The sequence below is a fragment of the Taurulus bubalis genome (assembly GCF_910589615.1).
Source record: "Taurulus bubalis genome assembly, chromosome: 2".
In the NCBI taxonomy this organism is placed as follows: domain Eukaryota; kingdom Metazoa; phylum Chordata; class Actinopteri; order Perciformes; family Cottidae; genus Taurulus; species Taurulus bubalis.
This window is the reverse complement of record NC_136590.1, coordinates 25,312,339-25,328,143: the sequence shown is the minus strand read 5'-3', so window position 1 is coordinate 25,328,143 and position 15,805 is coordinate 25,312,339. Positions and strand designations below refer to the sequence as shown.

The 15,805-nt window shown below is 41.2% G+C and overlaps 1 protein-coding gene across 1 annotated transcript in view; it reads left to right on the top strand.

The window, feature by feature from the left end:
• Window positions 1-900: 900 nt before the first annotated feature.
• LOC306732840 (polypeptide N-acetylgalactosaminyltransferase 10-like) overlaps window positions 901-15,805 on the top strand; it is a gene marked incomplete at its 5' end in the record, with an annotated part of 74,280 nt that continues 59,375 nt past the window's right edge. The window contains one exon of the mRNA XM_079214009.1: window positions 901-1,059. Coding sequence (XP_079070135.1) covers window positions 901-1,059 — 159 coding nt within the window. The remainder of the gene's footprint in view (window positions 1,060-15,805) is intronic.

The window sequence follows — 15,805 nt, the reverse complement described above, 5'->3', positions numbered from 1 at the left end:
GACATGATCAAGGCTATTTGCTTGGCAGATAGGCACTTGAATACAAAATTATTGAAATTAATTAGATGTAATCATGTGCAACTTTACGTTATGAATGCAAAGAACAAAAACTGTTGGGGACATTTTATATGCATACATGTATTCTCTGCATAGCTTTAAGTGTGAGGATATTTATTCTACCAGTTTGTGCTTTTTGATACTTCCAGCACAATATCTAGAATACAGATGGCATATGCCATTTAATGAGCAATGTGGGAATTGTTAAATGGACCCGTATTTATATAGCACTTTTCTAGTCTTCCAACCACTCAAAGCGCTTTGACACTACATGACATCATTCACCCACTGATGATAGGAGCACCATGCAAGGTGCCACATCAGATTGTCAACCATTCATACACCGTAGACGCAGCTACGAGAGCAATTTAGGGTTAAGTGTCTTGCTCAAGGACACATCGTCATGGGCTGGCGTAGCCAGGGATCGAACTGCCGATCCTCTGATTGAAGGACGACCCTGCTCACCACTGAGCCACTGTCGCCCACGTTAACGTCTTTCTAGTCATGCAACTTAAATCGTTAACCTCACATGTGCTGGTATTTTACATTTACCACAGGTGCTGTTTCCATAGGGAGCATAATGAGTCTTTCTTCCTGTTTACAATTTGTTTTAATTGCGTTCGAGAAAAGTCAAAGCAAATTTTATTGTGAAAGTCACAACAGGACGTTGCATCCGTTGGGGTTTTTCAACAAGCTTGAAAAGCAGTCCGTCTCCCCGCCCCCCAACACCCACACTCAGTCAGAGTGAAAGTTGTCTCCGCTTGGAAAGCCAAAGGGAGACGGGGACTCGCTAGTCTTTCCACCACCGCCGTCGCTGCTTCACTCGCGCTTCCTCCCGGAGAGATGAGGCGGAAGGAGAAGAGGCTGCTGCAGTTCGCCGGGCTGCTCATAGCGGCTCTCCTTTTCCTCCCCAACGTCGGGCTGTGGTCGCTGTACAGGGACCGAGTGTTCGACAACTCGCCCGGCACGGCGGACGGTCCGGGCGGCATCCTGCGGGTACAGGTTGGTGGATTTCGGTTAGAATACTTCTCATGTGCTGTTTTCTCAAACTGGGGGGAATCTTGAGAAAACACAAGTGCCACGATGTCTCTTTTCGTTTTTCTAATACATTCAAGGAACCTTGCTGAGGACCCGACGATCTGAAACAAAGACCTCACTGATGTAGGCGACTTTGGAAGTGACTGTGATTATCAAGAATCGCTGTAAAGGTTCAGTTGCCGACTGCAATTTGCGGGAGTCAGAACCTCGGAGAGCGCTTTGGCACCTCCAGCGCCGCTCGGATTCAGCACCACGGAGAGCGCCCATAGTTTGTGTGAATAGGCAAGATGCGCTTCTTCTTTTTCTTTTTTTATTGCAGGTCAGAAAAAAAAAAGAGGGAAATATCCAATCCATCCACAAAGTTTAAGATTGCGTTGGTTTCCTTTGGCTTTTGGCGTAATTCTGCACTGATTTAAAGCAGCAATTTTCTAGAGATTTTCCAGCAGTCCCTCAAGGCAGCTGTAGAGGTTTAGGATTGGCACGCGGTTTAGGCTGCAAAGTCACTCGTGCTATCAGTCTTGTTTGCTGCCTGGTGTTATTGATCTCTGCTCAAGACCGGGTGATTTGCTGCAGTTGAATGTCCTGCATTTAAAGGGTGGCATTTCTGATTTCTTTTTTCTTTCTTTCATTAAGTGATCACGTTTTAATTGCTTCAACATCTGGTCCTTCTTGCCTTGGGGGACAACTAAAATCGTCGCTGGCTATTTGCACTATTGATTAATGTAACGATTAATGGATTATCAAGAATAACGAGTAACAGTCACAGGATTATGATTCATGACTCAATTTGGATGTTACAAGTTTGTTGTTCTCATTTTTTTTCTTTTGAAAAGAGTTCTTGGAAACATCCCTCACTTTTGCTGTGATACATCAGAAATATGTTTTGGTTTGGTTTGTTTTACCCTCTCAATGGATTTGTATTTAACTCTCCAGTATGAAAGTCCTCAGTCATTCCTCCCTCAGCATGCCTTTGTGGTATGAGTGCAGCTCATATTGTAAAGACTAAATGCAATGCTGTTGCACTATAGTTCTCAGGTGTTTTGTGATGTGTAACTAATTGCATTTGATATCATCCTGAGAGAACATTTAACGCAGATTGCCTTTAATATCCTCTCTGAATTCAATGACATAAAGGCTAATCATATTATACATCTTCATTTCAGAGTTGTTTTGAAACAACGTTTCAGGCTAAATACTCCGAGAGAGTGAGATCATATTTATATTCAATATGTTTCTTAATGACTCCCAAGGCTTTCCAGTTGTCGACTAAAAAAGAAAGAAAATATGTGAACCTCAAATAATTTTTTTAAACCGCAGTGAGTAGTCAAATTTAGTTTTGTCTGTGGTTTTAGCCATATAATGGATAGTGTACTCTCATTGTGATTGTTGACAAACACATTGTCAGAATCTGAAGTTGAAATGCTGTCGATGTTACGAACCAACATAATCTGCAGAGGAGGTGAGTCCGAGAGAGAAGTCAGTTAGTCGGGAGGAGGTAGAGCGAGTCGAAGTGTTTGCTGTTCGATCCCCGGCTCCTCTTCTCCACATGTTTGAAGTGTGCCTGGGGCCAGAGACCGAACCCAGGACTAATGGCAGTACCTTACAGGGGAGCTCACTATCATCAGCGTGTGAGTGTTGGAGTGTTGCATTGCCTCCACCTCATTACGGTGGCTGTGTGGAGGCCTAGTGAGGAAAACGTGATCACACCTGATACAATTGGTTTGATGACGATTTTTGCCTGTTCGGGGACTTTTGTAGTTCTTAGACATATTGAATTTGTCATAGGACTTGGCTGTGGCTGTGAGGTGGCGCTCTGGTTTAACTCTGACACTAGTTGGCATTATTTCAGTGCCACATGGGTACTGGTGGTTTTCTAGTAAGCATCGTGTGAGAAGCAGGGAAACACACCAGGCTGCCAGATATACATCAGGCAGCGCTAACATGTGTCTTATTTAAACTTTTAATTCAACACATAACCTCTTTTACACTGCTGGAAGCTGGCTGCAAGCATTCATCTTCTTTTCTTATCTGTTTTTTGTTTTTTAATAGCATATAACAAAAGACAAATGGAACAAAGAACAAATGAGGGAAAAGGAAGGAACAATATGTGTGTGTGTGTGTGTGTGTGTGTGTGTGTGTGTGTGTGTGTGTGCGTGTGTGTGTGTGTGTGTGTGTGTGTGTGTGTGTGTGTGTGTGTGTGTGTGTGTGTTCTGTGTTTGAGTGCTCCCTGTGGGCTGGTATGGCTTCACTGAAGTAGATAAAAATCAATACCCTTATCCCATTCAGCCTTTTCCCACATAAGTCTTGTTAGAGACATCTGTAGAGGATATTTCCTTCCCCTTTGTTGGTTTCTGTTTGCTTCACTTGTAGACGACACAGCGCTTAAACCATCAGAATAAGAGCAGAGCGGATTAAATATATAAAGAATGAGCTGCAGTCTGATTTAGACACAATCTCCCCCACTGATGTATTCGATACAATAGAATACAAATGAATTACATTCAAACATATTGTTTTTTTTAAAGACTTATTTAACCAGAGAGGAGGAGAAAACTGCATTTTTTTCTTCAACTCGTTTATTTGGTTGCACTTTTTCATGACTAGCTTTTTCCCTCCTGTTTGCCCTGTAGCATTCCAGTTCGAGGATTTCACAGTGTGTGATTCTTTCCTGCTCTTTCGAGGGAAACTACAGCAGCAGTCAGCTTGGATTCACAGCAGGTACAATGGATCCCGGCAGCAACACCCAGTTGCTTAATCCCCTTTAACCTATGACACACATCTTCAGAACCTCATAGTTTATCCATTATCATTGAATACGTCACCTCCTAGAAGCTCTGAAGCTACTAGGAGTTCCAAAGTATTTGGGAACGTATTGGGCAAGCAGCAGTCGTTTGACAGCAGATGACCTCTGCGAAGGACCTTTTCAGGGTCACTTTTAAAGCCTACAGTGGGATCAAACTAGAGACCATGTTAGAACAGAATCACAGCCACCATACAACGGAACACCTGGATGCTATTGCATTGTCAGTCTATCCAGAGACACACAAATATATACAGATATACAGAAATGTAAGCACCCGGGAAAGTAATGCTTCTGTGTGTGGTGGTTTCCGCTAGACTCGATGTCTACAAGACCACATTTTTCCATGTTGACTCTCTCTCACACACACACACTCACTCACACAGAATCACAAGCTGTATAGTGGTGATGAAGAGATACATTTCCGGTGGCGTATTCCTTTCAGGGCACTGTAGCAGCAGCAGCAGCAGTTGAGGCTGAGAAGAGAGTGTGACTGCCTGACACAAAGCTGCTATGTGGAGATTGAAAGTTCAGCGGCAACTCGCTGTGACCAGTTTTCATGGGAACGACTGGCTGCAGAAATGTGTTTCTGTGGATTATCCAGAGTAAAAAGGGACACGAGGGTTTCCAGAGGTTGCTGATAAATCTTTCAAATGCAATTTCTTTTCAATATTTGAAGAAAACCCCACCGCCACCGAAATCGTATTTGGGTGGCAACAATAACCTCACAGATATCGCAAACTGGGCAAATACAAGCAAACCCATCTGTGTGGCTGGATACCACCAGGGTTGAATGAGGAATTATTACACACTGATTTCCACACGGCATTAAAATTCTGCTTTAATTTTTCTTGGCACGTTGAAAATGGGTTATTTCCTAATGTGGCTCCCTCCTTGCTTCATAATTTGCATCCCTTCATTTGGTCAGGGATGTATTTTCTAAACGAGTCATCCTTGCTCGGCCCAGCGTCATGTTGAGGAGTTAATCCGGATGCATAGCATCTCTACCGACCTAAACTGTGTAAAAATAATTAAGTACTGACTGCCGTTCCTGTAGTGATTATAGATCTATTCACTGTTTTCGAAGAGTTGGCAGTATTCCTTTTGCTGTCCAATCGGATCGCACCGATGACCAAACGGATTCACTTTGAAGGGCTGTTGCCGTCTGAAGCCTCCTCCCTCCTCTTTCCTCATCTCCACTGCGTCCGCGATGTTAGTGGACCTCAATTGATTTGCGAGTCCTGCTGGAGGAGCGAGGAGCAAGAATGGCAGAGAAGAATAATTAGCCGAATGAAAAGCGCTCATTGTAGAGCATGTTGAACACAAACTGTTGCCGGTTAAGTTGCTGCCAGAAGAGCGATATGGTTGAACATTTCAGTCTAAGGGCCAAGAAGCAGCAATCTTTGTACTGTGTTTGTGAGTTGAGTTTACATTTCCGTATTAGATTATAACTATTTGATTTATTTTCTCCAATTATTTTACTGTGAAACGAGGTGAAAAAAAAAAAAAAAGCTGGTTTCTGTTATTTCAAATGTATTTGGTCTTGGGGTAATTCGCCCCCCAGTATACACAGGTACACTGAGAGCTCTGTGTGTTCAAAGAATGTATTCATTATTATTATTTGTGCCTCTTAAACCATACTGAGCATTGATCACTGTAGTGGATGGAGGGAGGATCCCCAGCTCAGCAACACACAGTGCCTCTCAGCAAAACAGAGTAAGTTGGCTTCTCATGGGGAGTTGCACAGCTCCTGCCAGGAGGAGGCTTGGGTGAGTCACATCTGTCCTTTAGTAGCCCTGTGTTGAACGGAGCCCAGCACACGAGCAACAAGCAGAGAGAAAACCTCATCTGTTTGGATTCTGCTGATGGGGAGACATTCACACAGCCGGGGGGAGAAAAGACTGCACGGCTGCCTCTGATGCCGCCTGTCTTGCAGCTTCATTTGCAGCTCTAAAGAATGTTATGCTGAGGGAGAGATGCCGTTTGTGGATGGCCTTCCTCACCACAGCAGGACTCTGCCTCCAATGGCAACACTGCACTGCAGATTCTGCTGTGTATCTGGGCCGCAAAGTTACATTTAATTTCAACAAATGTGAGGTCAAGCACTGAGTCTTCATAACAAAACCACAAAATAGGTCGCTGGTTCTATGAACCGCGCGCTTTTTAGACCGAACCATCTCTCTTAACGTTCTGCCATCCCGCGGGCGTCCTTTACTGTACATTCTATCGTACACTGAACATCTATTTATAGTTCGGTACGAGTGCCACTTATTTCTGGAAACCTATGATTCTTGTGATTCCAGCTGTGCAATCTGTTTCAAGATCAGACCACCACAGCAGCTACAAACAACACTTTTGTCAGACAACAACAAACAAACGAACTATAGTAAAATCCAGGCAACTCATATCCATAACATAGATATCCATAACAGAGGAAAGCGCATCAAAATGTGCTCCGAAATATAACCTTTCTAATGAAACGTCACCTGAACCAATAGGAGCTTCATGTCCTGACTTACAGGTTACATTACCCAACCAGAAGCTACGTTGAAGAACAGGCTCAGCCTCTCTTTTCTTACGTGGATCAAGCCGGTCACGTCATATGGCTTAGATGACAGGCGTTTCGTACAGCCAATGAAATTTCCTAAAAAACGGGTAAACAAGAGGGGGTGGAGATAATCACAACAGCCTTCAGCTTCACCAGAACAGACTGCTGCTGACTGAGCCTCAGTTTGTCATTGAATTAGCACGGAAATACATTCATACTTAATTTTCTCTGTCAGCAATACTGGTAGTAAATATGAATAGTACCTCTATAAGTTTGCAAGACTATAAGCCTTTTTAATAGGTATATAGTATATACAGTATATCAAGAATATTTTCATTCTCAAAATGGAAAAAAAGCCTAGACATTTCATTAGAAAAACATGTTTAAAATATACATTTTCTGTGATATTGTTACCTGCTTTTTACTTAGACTAGAAAAGACTTCAGGCTATTGTCCCATTGTGTTTCCCAGTTCATAAGTCCCATTTATAGTCATCTACAGGCATCTAGTTGCAAATAAATGTTCAGGCGGAAATAAAATCCTTATACTTTAGTGTGTTCAAACTTATATAACTCAGTGTCAGCAGCACTTAAAGTGATTCTGTCTATTGAGGGGGAAAAGCTTCAGAGTGTTACCTTTCAAAAGAGACCAAGACCATGCATTTACTCCAAATAGTTCCAAGTACAGCTTCCAATTTACTTTGGGTATACCTGGATAGGCGTTTTTCTGCAAATTTTACAGGAACGCGAGGTTGCAACAGTTAGTCTGCTGTTAGTGGTGATACAATTCCACTACAATGTGAACAAATATAAACATCCTCTTTTACACTGAAAGCATTTGGTAGAAGTTTATTTTCTGCCTCTGGCTGAAAAGGGGGACAGGGAGCTGCTCTTTAAGCTGGCAACACCACGGCTCAGAACTTAATGGCCACCGTTCTGTATTTCTTTGCCGTTATTCCCCTGCCTTCCTCTCCCTCAGACATGATAATAAGGAGCTTATTTGAACGACTGAGATGTGTTTGGACTGGAGCCAATGGAGGCAGAACCAACACAGCTGTAAATTACCACTGAAGCCCACAGCGGGTCCATCGCACCGTGCTTAAAGCTCACGATGTGTTTTTTTTGTGTGTGCCTTTTGTTGGCACATCAAAAGCCCGTGCAAGGGAGGGTGGATTTTTCTTTTCTCCAATAGATGTTAAAAAAAGGCTCAATTTGAAAATTAAAAAGATATGTATATACTCTTACTTAGCAGTCTAACACAGCTGTCTTCATTTTCATGTGCCAAGGTTTTGAGATATTCATCAGTGGGAATTGAATTATGTGTGTCCCCCTTTCATAGTATCAAAAAGTATGAAAAAAACAAAAGCATCATCCTGGTCTCTCTGATTTAGGTTTGGTTCAAAATCAGATTTTCACTACAAGATTATCATGGCCAAAATAATTCACAATTACCATGTTATTGCAGTTTCAAATTCAGTCAAATACATCTTTAACTTTTTTTATTGTGTGTTTTGTAGACTACTTATATCATAATTTAAGAGGTGCTGGATTATTTATACAATGTGTATATGTGTATTATTAACTAATGTTTTTATATCTCTGTTATCAATACCGGTCAATACCGAACGGGATATGTGACACCTCTACTCTGAATAATGCACAGATATCACTCAGAAGTTTTCAGTTTTCAATTTACTCAACAAATTGTAAATGAGACAATATACGGCTGGCAGGCTCATGCGAACATTCGACAACTTGAGTTCCTCTCTGCCCTTTCTGAAGTTCCACAGACTACCACAGAAAACAACAGAAAACCCTGCAGCATTGAGTTGTATCAGCCAGGTCAGCCTTATTGGATGTACTTAAAAACTTAAATTCAGATATTTGCATGTTTCTCAGTTGTACCCGCCAACAGCTGTTATTAATATCCTGTAAGCTGTTTAGAAGACCATCTGTAGTTGGCTGATAGCGGGACTGCTTTTAGCTGGAGATGTTTGTGTACAGTAGGACAGTTATGCAGTCTACCCTCTGGTCCTTTCTTTGTATTCGTGCACGTACACACCTGCTGTGTATCTGCTCTATTAGTGTGTTCTGTCTTCCAAGGTTTTTTTGCTGCCGTTTGTTTACTGTCCGTGTATGCACACACAGATATGTACAATTACAAGGCTGCAAGCTTAAAGCCGAAGCGGAGTGCTGCCGAGCTTCTCTTCCTTCCACGATGTGTTGGAACCTGGCTACCTGGTTGCCCCTCATTACCATTTTCTTTACGTTTTTACTTCTCATTCATGACTAAATCGTTTTGTATTGCTCCAGGCGAATGTACAAATTGTACAAATGATTTATGCATTTAGACCTTTGCACACCGAGGGGGTTTCTTTGTGTGCACATCAACATATTTTTTTTTTTACTATTTGTTTCTCAAGAACATTTTTATACAGAACGTGAATGGACTTTTTCAAAATATACAGAGGCAGCTCATACCACCAGATCCATTCCTTCAATTCTTACCTTTTACAATAAAAGTAGATTGTGTAATTGTCTACTGGAAAGGATCTCAAATTGAAACTCACTAAGAAGTATCTTACAGTAGCTCAGGTTGTACAGCAATTTACCAGTCACCAGCTACAAGTGCTTTTATCGTGAACAGATATCAAGCAGAATGTAATGTTTGAATAGAACATGAGAGACTGACGGGTTGAGGAAAAAGCTGCTTGTGGCTGCTGGTGCTCTCTGAGCAACCCTGTCTCCTAAAAATTACGTTACCCCAGAACTAACACACATTCTCAATTACGTTTGACCAGAAATGTATCTCCTCCCTGATTTTGTGTGTGTTTGACGTATTACAAATACGTTGTTTAAACACGTATGTTGATTATACACATATTTTTGTTTAATTGTTTTTTCGATGGTGTTTGACATATAACAAATATGTTTATAATTGTGTGTTTGTGTTATTGTTTTCTTGCTTTTCCGCTGAATTCAAGCATATTTTAATTTCTAAAGGAAATAAAAAGGAGCAGTCTGAAGCCGGTAACGGGGCCGGCCTTCAGACCGCTTGGCTGCCGCAGTTAGCTCTCTCGCGCTGCCCAAAGCAGCCCAAAGTGTGTGATGAACTCCATCTAGTGCAGTAGACCACTGAAATCAACTCAGCAGACACTTGGATCTCTGGGGTCAAATCAGCTGGAGAATCTGACGTGAAAAATATTCAAACGGCCGGAAACAGCCACGGAACACAACATCCGGTTTTCAAAATACTGACTGATATGGATGTGTTCAGACCATTTCTGACCACATCCAAACATCTTAACTGTACCAGTATGTTGTGTTTGACGTATTACACTATTTCTGTATGACCAGAACAGTTAAGATGTGGAACACAAACACACGATTATAAAAGTATTTGTAATACGTCAAACACAAACGAAAAATCTATAAAACAAAAATAAGTGTATAATCAACATACATGTTTAATCAACGTATTTGTAATACGTCAAATACACACGTAATCAGGGAGGAGATACGTTTCTGGTCAAACATAATTGAGAATGCATGTTAGTTCTGGGGAAAGTAATTTTTAGGAGACAGGGTTGCTCTGTGTGAACACGCCCGTTTGCAGAATCCCATGTTCCATGTTCTTTATCCTTCACCTGATCTTTACTTTGATTCAGGAGCAAGAGCCTACATTTAGCCGTGCAGGCGATCCAAGCATTTTGGAATGCCAGTGTCCACATCACAATCCAGCAATATCTGAGCAGAGGGGTGGGGGCGGAGGACATCTCTCTGGTCTTCTTCCTGATCTTTCCTGCTCAGCAGGACTCTGGATAATGACTCCTTTTGGGAGACAATGGACTGTGCTGTGGCCTTCTCTTTGAGGGCGTTTGGAGTGCCTCGCTGCAGGGTCCTCCGCCTGGAGGTCCTGTGCCTCAGACTAAAGTCTTGCTCTAACAGCACAGGCAGCGGACGTCGAGAGACATTTGCATGTGTATCAAAACAGGGCTGAAAACCCAAACACCTTATTTACATTTAAAGGTGTCTCTCAAAACTCAAGTGGGCTGATAATGTTGCTCTTTTTTATCCAGTGTTATGACTTGTGAAAGGAGTTATCCCTCTCCCTCTAGCTTGGCCTCTCATTGAACTAAAGCAGGAGTAGGCCAGTTAGTACATGCAGAAGTTTCATGTTCTTAGAAGAGGTAACGGGGGATTTGTGTGCCTCCAGCTCAGCTTGACTTGCCTATGAAGTGGCTGAAGGTGAAGGAGGAAGAGCAGAGAGTGAGTTGGAATAGGAAAGACAGGTAATTGTGTCTCTGGGGGTCGAGTTGGATCTGTTTGTGATCTGACAGAACCGGAAGGGGAGGGAAAAAAAGAGAACAGAAAAGCTTCCTCCTGTCGGCTCTGAACACGGGGAGAGGAAACAGAAGAGGGAAGTATTGACCCAAGGTGGTCGGATTCATCCTCCTCAGAGAACAAGTGGGCAGCTCTGTTTTTATCAGACTTACTGCTCTGCTGGTAATACCATCTTTTCCTCTGCGCCAAACAAAGGAAGTTCAATAGCAGTCCTCAATCTCTGCTTGTTTACGCCTCGTCTTTGTTCAGACCTGGACCAGCTGAAAACGAGCAAAGCGTCAAAAGTGGCTGCTTGAAATAACAAATTTTCAAGGCTGGTATTACATTTGAGCCATCAGCTGCTGTCATTCAAAATAAAAATGCTGTTTTCTTTTTTCAATTGTTGTGAAACAGTGTCACAATTCCCACCAATGTGAAGATACATCAGTGGCTTAGGGCAAGTAGCAATGAAGGACAGCTGGAACTCCAGGAACACAAATGGTCAATAACTAAATGAAGTGAATGTGAACAATGACAATACTATTCTTAAATCTGAAACATTTGTGGGACAACAAAATATAAGTATTGTGTTTTTCAAGATGATCAGGGTGTTAAAAGGAATCTGTACATTCTGTTGGTGGCGCTAGGTAAAAAATCACAGGATCACCAATGTCATTACAATTCCTAGACTGGGCATAATGAATGTCGTCCCCAATTTAATATAAATATATGACAAATTATCAAGTTTTACACTGATCAACTTTGCCCTCCCATTAGTGTGAATTAAAATGGTGAGGGTATAACCATTCATATATGTATACTTTGCATGTTTTCCTTCTGGGTATTAAACTTAACCTATCTCAGGCGTTACTATGCCCTGCCTGAACAGACAACCTTGTGTAAGATTCAGCAGCTGCGAGAAGAGCAAAGCCCACATTTTCTAGACAGCAGTAGCTTATACTGCACTAACAAATGAAGATAAACTATGTGTACATTTGGGGTATTTTATTGCTAGTTTATGTCAAGAAACATTCTTGTCTTGAATAGGAATTGTTTAGTGTTGACTTGGCAGTTCAGCTTTACTCTTGGAAATGCTCTCGGGTTAGTAATTAAGCAAAACAGCATGAAATACAAAGCTATATGGAACGAGAGCAATACAAACAATACCCCTATTTCTGATTTATTCAGAACAGCCGTAACAGCGTGTTTTCTAACAGAGAAAATGCAAAGCATTTGGAAGATGGATGGCAACCTGACATTCCTTTTCTCAGCAAAGTCTTCCAGTATGCTGTCAGAGAAAGTTTAGAGGGTGCAAGTGAGACGTCACTGGCATTTTCTTCTGATTTTGCTGTCACATATCTCAGGAGAAAAGGTTCTCCCTTGTGCCATAATACTGTACACCCACTGAAGAATAAAGCCACTGCCACAGAGCACGCTGAGGCAACTTTTTGCAGAAAAGGTAATGCCTCAGAGGTTAGCATGGCATTTCCATTCATTGCGGTGTGCCTTTCATTGGATTTTGAGGCGTTGAAGACCTTTTCAAGCCTGGCCAGGTGCGACGTGTAAGGCCTTTTTAAAAGCCGGTGGGAGATGGCACAAAATAGTTGGCAGATATGTCCAGAATAAGAAGCAATGTAAAACGATAAAGGGTAAAATAGAGAAGATTAGAAAAGCTGAAAGACCACTTTGCCCCACCTCAGTTAGCTTTCCATTCTAGAATGACACATACGTAGTTTTACTTGATCTACTTCTCAAAAGTTTTGACACAATGGGTCTTTCATTTGACACTGAAGTAAACTAAAGCAGGCTTCTCATTTCTAAGACAACAAATGCACCTGTAGCCACTGTATTAGCTGTCTGGATGTAATGTGCTGCTCATGCAAAATAGTAATAATACATAACTGTTGAATTGATTAATATGATGGATTAACTATCTAGACTTTTGTGAATGCAGTTTCCTTGTTACCAACACAGTTTCACAACACCTTTTGTTCAAACAAAAGATTTACAATTGTTACTGTTATGGCCAACTGCTGTCTTCAACATTTTCATCTCCTCCAAGAGGATCATGTGACCGGTCGCGTGTCTGTGTGTGTGCATCCACGAGTGAGTGTGCTCCTCTGTGTCTGTCCAAGACTAATCTTCCATTCTGCGGAAGCAAACTGCATAATAGTTTTGGCTGGCCAGACGGCGACCTCCTGTTCTGCTGAGAAAAGCCAATGCGCAGGTGTCTTAATACCTGCATTATCTCTCCTGCCCAGCAGGAGGCGACTCCTCTGGTTTTAAAAAGAAGTCAGATTGTATGGAAGTCACTTGATTTATTACCTTAGTCAACACTGTGAACATTTATAGTCTCAAACTACGTCCACTTCCTTATATGGTTAAGGTTTATGCTCACTTTGACTGTTTTGGACAATGTGTTTGGCTTAAGAGCTAACTAGCACTAGTACACACTGCTGAGTACATCACCTCCAGTCAGCTGCTGCTAAGCGGGCCGACAGTTTGGTAAACTTAATTTAGTTTTTGGCAAGATTTGATGGCTTGGAACGACTTTTTTATGGACGGGCATTATTTCATTGTGGGTTGTAGTCATTTAATCGCCCAATACACCGATGGTAGATCTGCAGTCTATTGCGTGCACCTTTCTAGTTGGAAGTCTGTTTAACTAACTGCATAGCTGTGTTAAAAAAAAAAGAAAAGCTATGATTGGGCTATCAATGTGTGGGGGTGGTTTCAGTCAATGATGTAGTGCATTGTGAAAATAGAGTCTCTCTCTCTCTCTCTCTCTCTCTCTCTATATATATATATATATATATATATATATATATATATATATATATATATATATATATATATATTGGGATAAGCACCATGGAACTCATGGTGTTTATCCCAACACAGGGACAGCTACTTTGTAAGTAGCAAACATTAGATGAATAGGAGACTATTAAGAAGCAACATGAAAGTCAATTAGTGATCACTCAGGTGAAATTGGCCATTTTCTCTCTCTCACTGCGTTCAACTTGAATGTTTTACTTGATAAAGTATGAATTCCATTGCAGCGTGTCCCTTATCCGACACAGTGCTTTACAATTAATGACTGAACATTTGGTGCACATAAAACATGGGCTACATGTTTTTTTTGGCGTAGCTCCTGTCATGCCCTATTAGCTAGTTCATGCAACACCTTGAGTATTGATGATGTCGAAAAGTGCCCAAAGCAAAAATGTGTTTGTGGCAGCGTGAAGCCTCGTCCCTGTGATGATGGCCATTAGGAAGGTATCAGCAGGCACACAGCAGGTAGGCAGAGGAAGTAACACAACAAACAGAATAACAATCAGTGTTTACTGTTTAATTTTCTTTTCCTTTTTGCACAATGTGAATGCCCTTTACATCAGCTTTTATGAAGTGGTGGTGTGGTTTATACGACACAATACAGACAGCAGTGTAGATTCACTTCTTTATTTGACATCCTACCCCACATGCCTCACCAGTTCAATTGGATTCTTTCTTCAATAGTTGGAGTAGATGAGAAAGGGTCAAGCAACCATGAGGGTTTTGTTTAGTGAGGTTCAGCAGTCAAGGAAGATCAATGATGGTTCGGCCTGCTCCAAGACTTGCTTGTATCTTTTCAAAAATGAATTGATTGATTTTTGTTTATTTAGCCTGAACCTTTTTGGTGTCATTTTGTAATTAATATCCCATTATGACCAAAATAGTGACAATGCCATTTACCCAACCTGGTTTTGCAACGCCAAATTTAAGAAGAGCGCTGTCCAGCTTTGGTGAAGAGGCGTTTCTATCCGTGAACAAAATTGGGTAAATTATGTTTTAAGTTGCGATAGCTGGTCATTGGGGAGCAGAAATTCCAAACAAGCTGACTTGACAATGTGACCACCGTCTCGTAATATGGCCAAAAATAATGGCAAAGAAAAACATGACTTCATATTTGTGTCTAGTTACTGAATGTATTCATTATCTTTTCAGCTCTAGTTTGGTCTCCACCAACTCCTGAGTAAAAATACCTGGCTAGATTCAACCCGGTCTCACTCCCAACTCTTCAAATGCCTCTTCAAACCCATCCGCGTCATTATCACATGGGCACAGTAAAAAAGTTACAAAGGATCAGCAGGAGGATAGGTTGGATGTCTTAAACCAGTGGTTATCAACTGGTCTGGCTCCGGGACCCACCATCACCCCTGAATGACAAGCCGCGACCCAAATCGAGGAACATTCTCAACTTCTCCAATGTATTTAATGAAAAGATGGTGCATTTTTAACCTGAGATAGTACAGAATATGTATGCTAACACAAAAACAAGTTTAATAACCAAAAGGAGCAGCTAGTGGCGATGATAGAGAGGGAACTATTTCCTTTTACACTCAATTAGCTGCATTTGAATTAAAAACCAAAAAGTGCATCTTTAGGACACGAGGTATTACAACATACATAACAATTCAGAATCTTCAGCTATTTTTAAACAGACTCAACAGCTTTCATGCACAAACAGTCCAACTACTAAGAAGTAGTTTCAAAAAGACTGAAATGACCTAACTTTAACTGAGAACACACACTCACCGAATGACAAACACTTTAGTATGGAACAAGTCACTGTCTTGAGGAGTAGCTTTTCCACTAACTCAAAATAAATTAAACAAAAGTGGAATTCAAAAGGATTCATATATACAACATTAACTTCTCTTGTGATTACCTCATCAGTAGGGATGGGTATCGTTTGGGTTTTTTCCGATACCGGTGCTAAACCGATAGTTTTAAAATGATACCGGTGCCTAAACGGTGCCTGAACCGATACTTTTTTATTGACAAGGAAATTCCTTTTCTTAAAATTGAACAATATATTAACTGTTTAACGTATACATACTTTACATATAAATAAATAAATACACGCAACACACTTGTCTTCAAACTACAGCTTCAAACCTTTTAACTTCAAACTATAAACAATATATATTTAAAAAAAGAACAGACACAAGCATCAGGTGGCCTGATGGGACCGTGTGCAACAGAACTCAGACACTG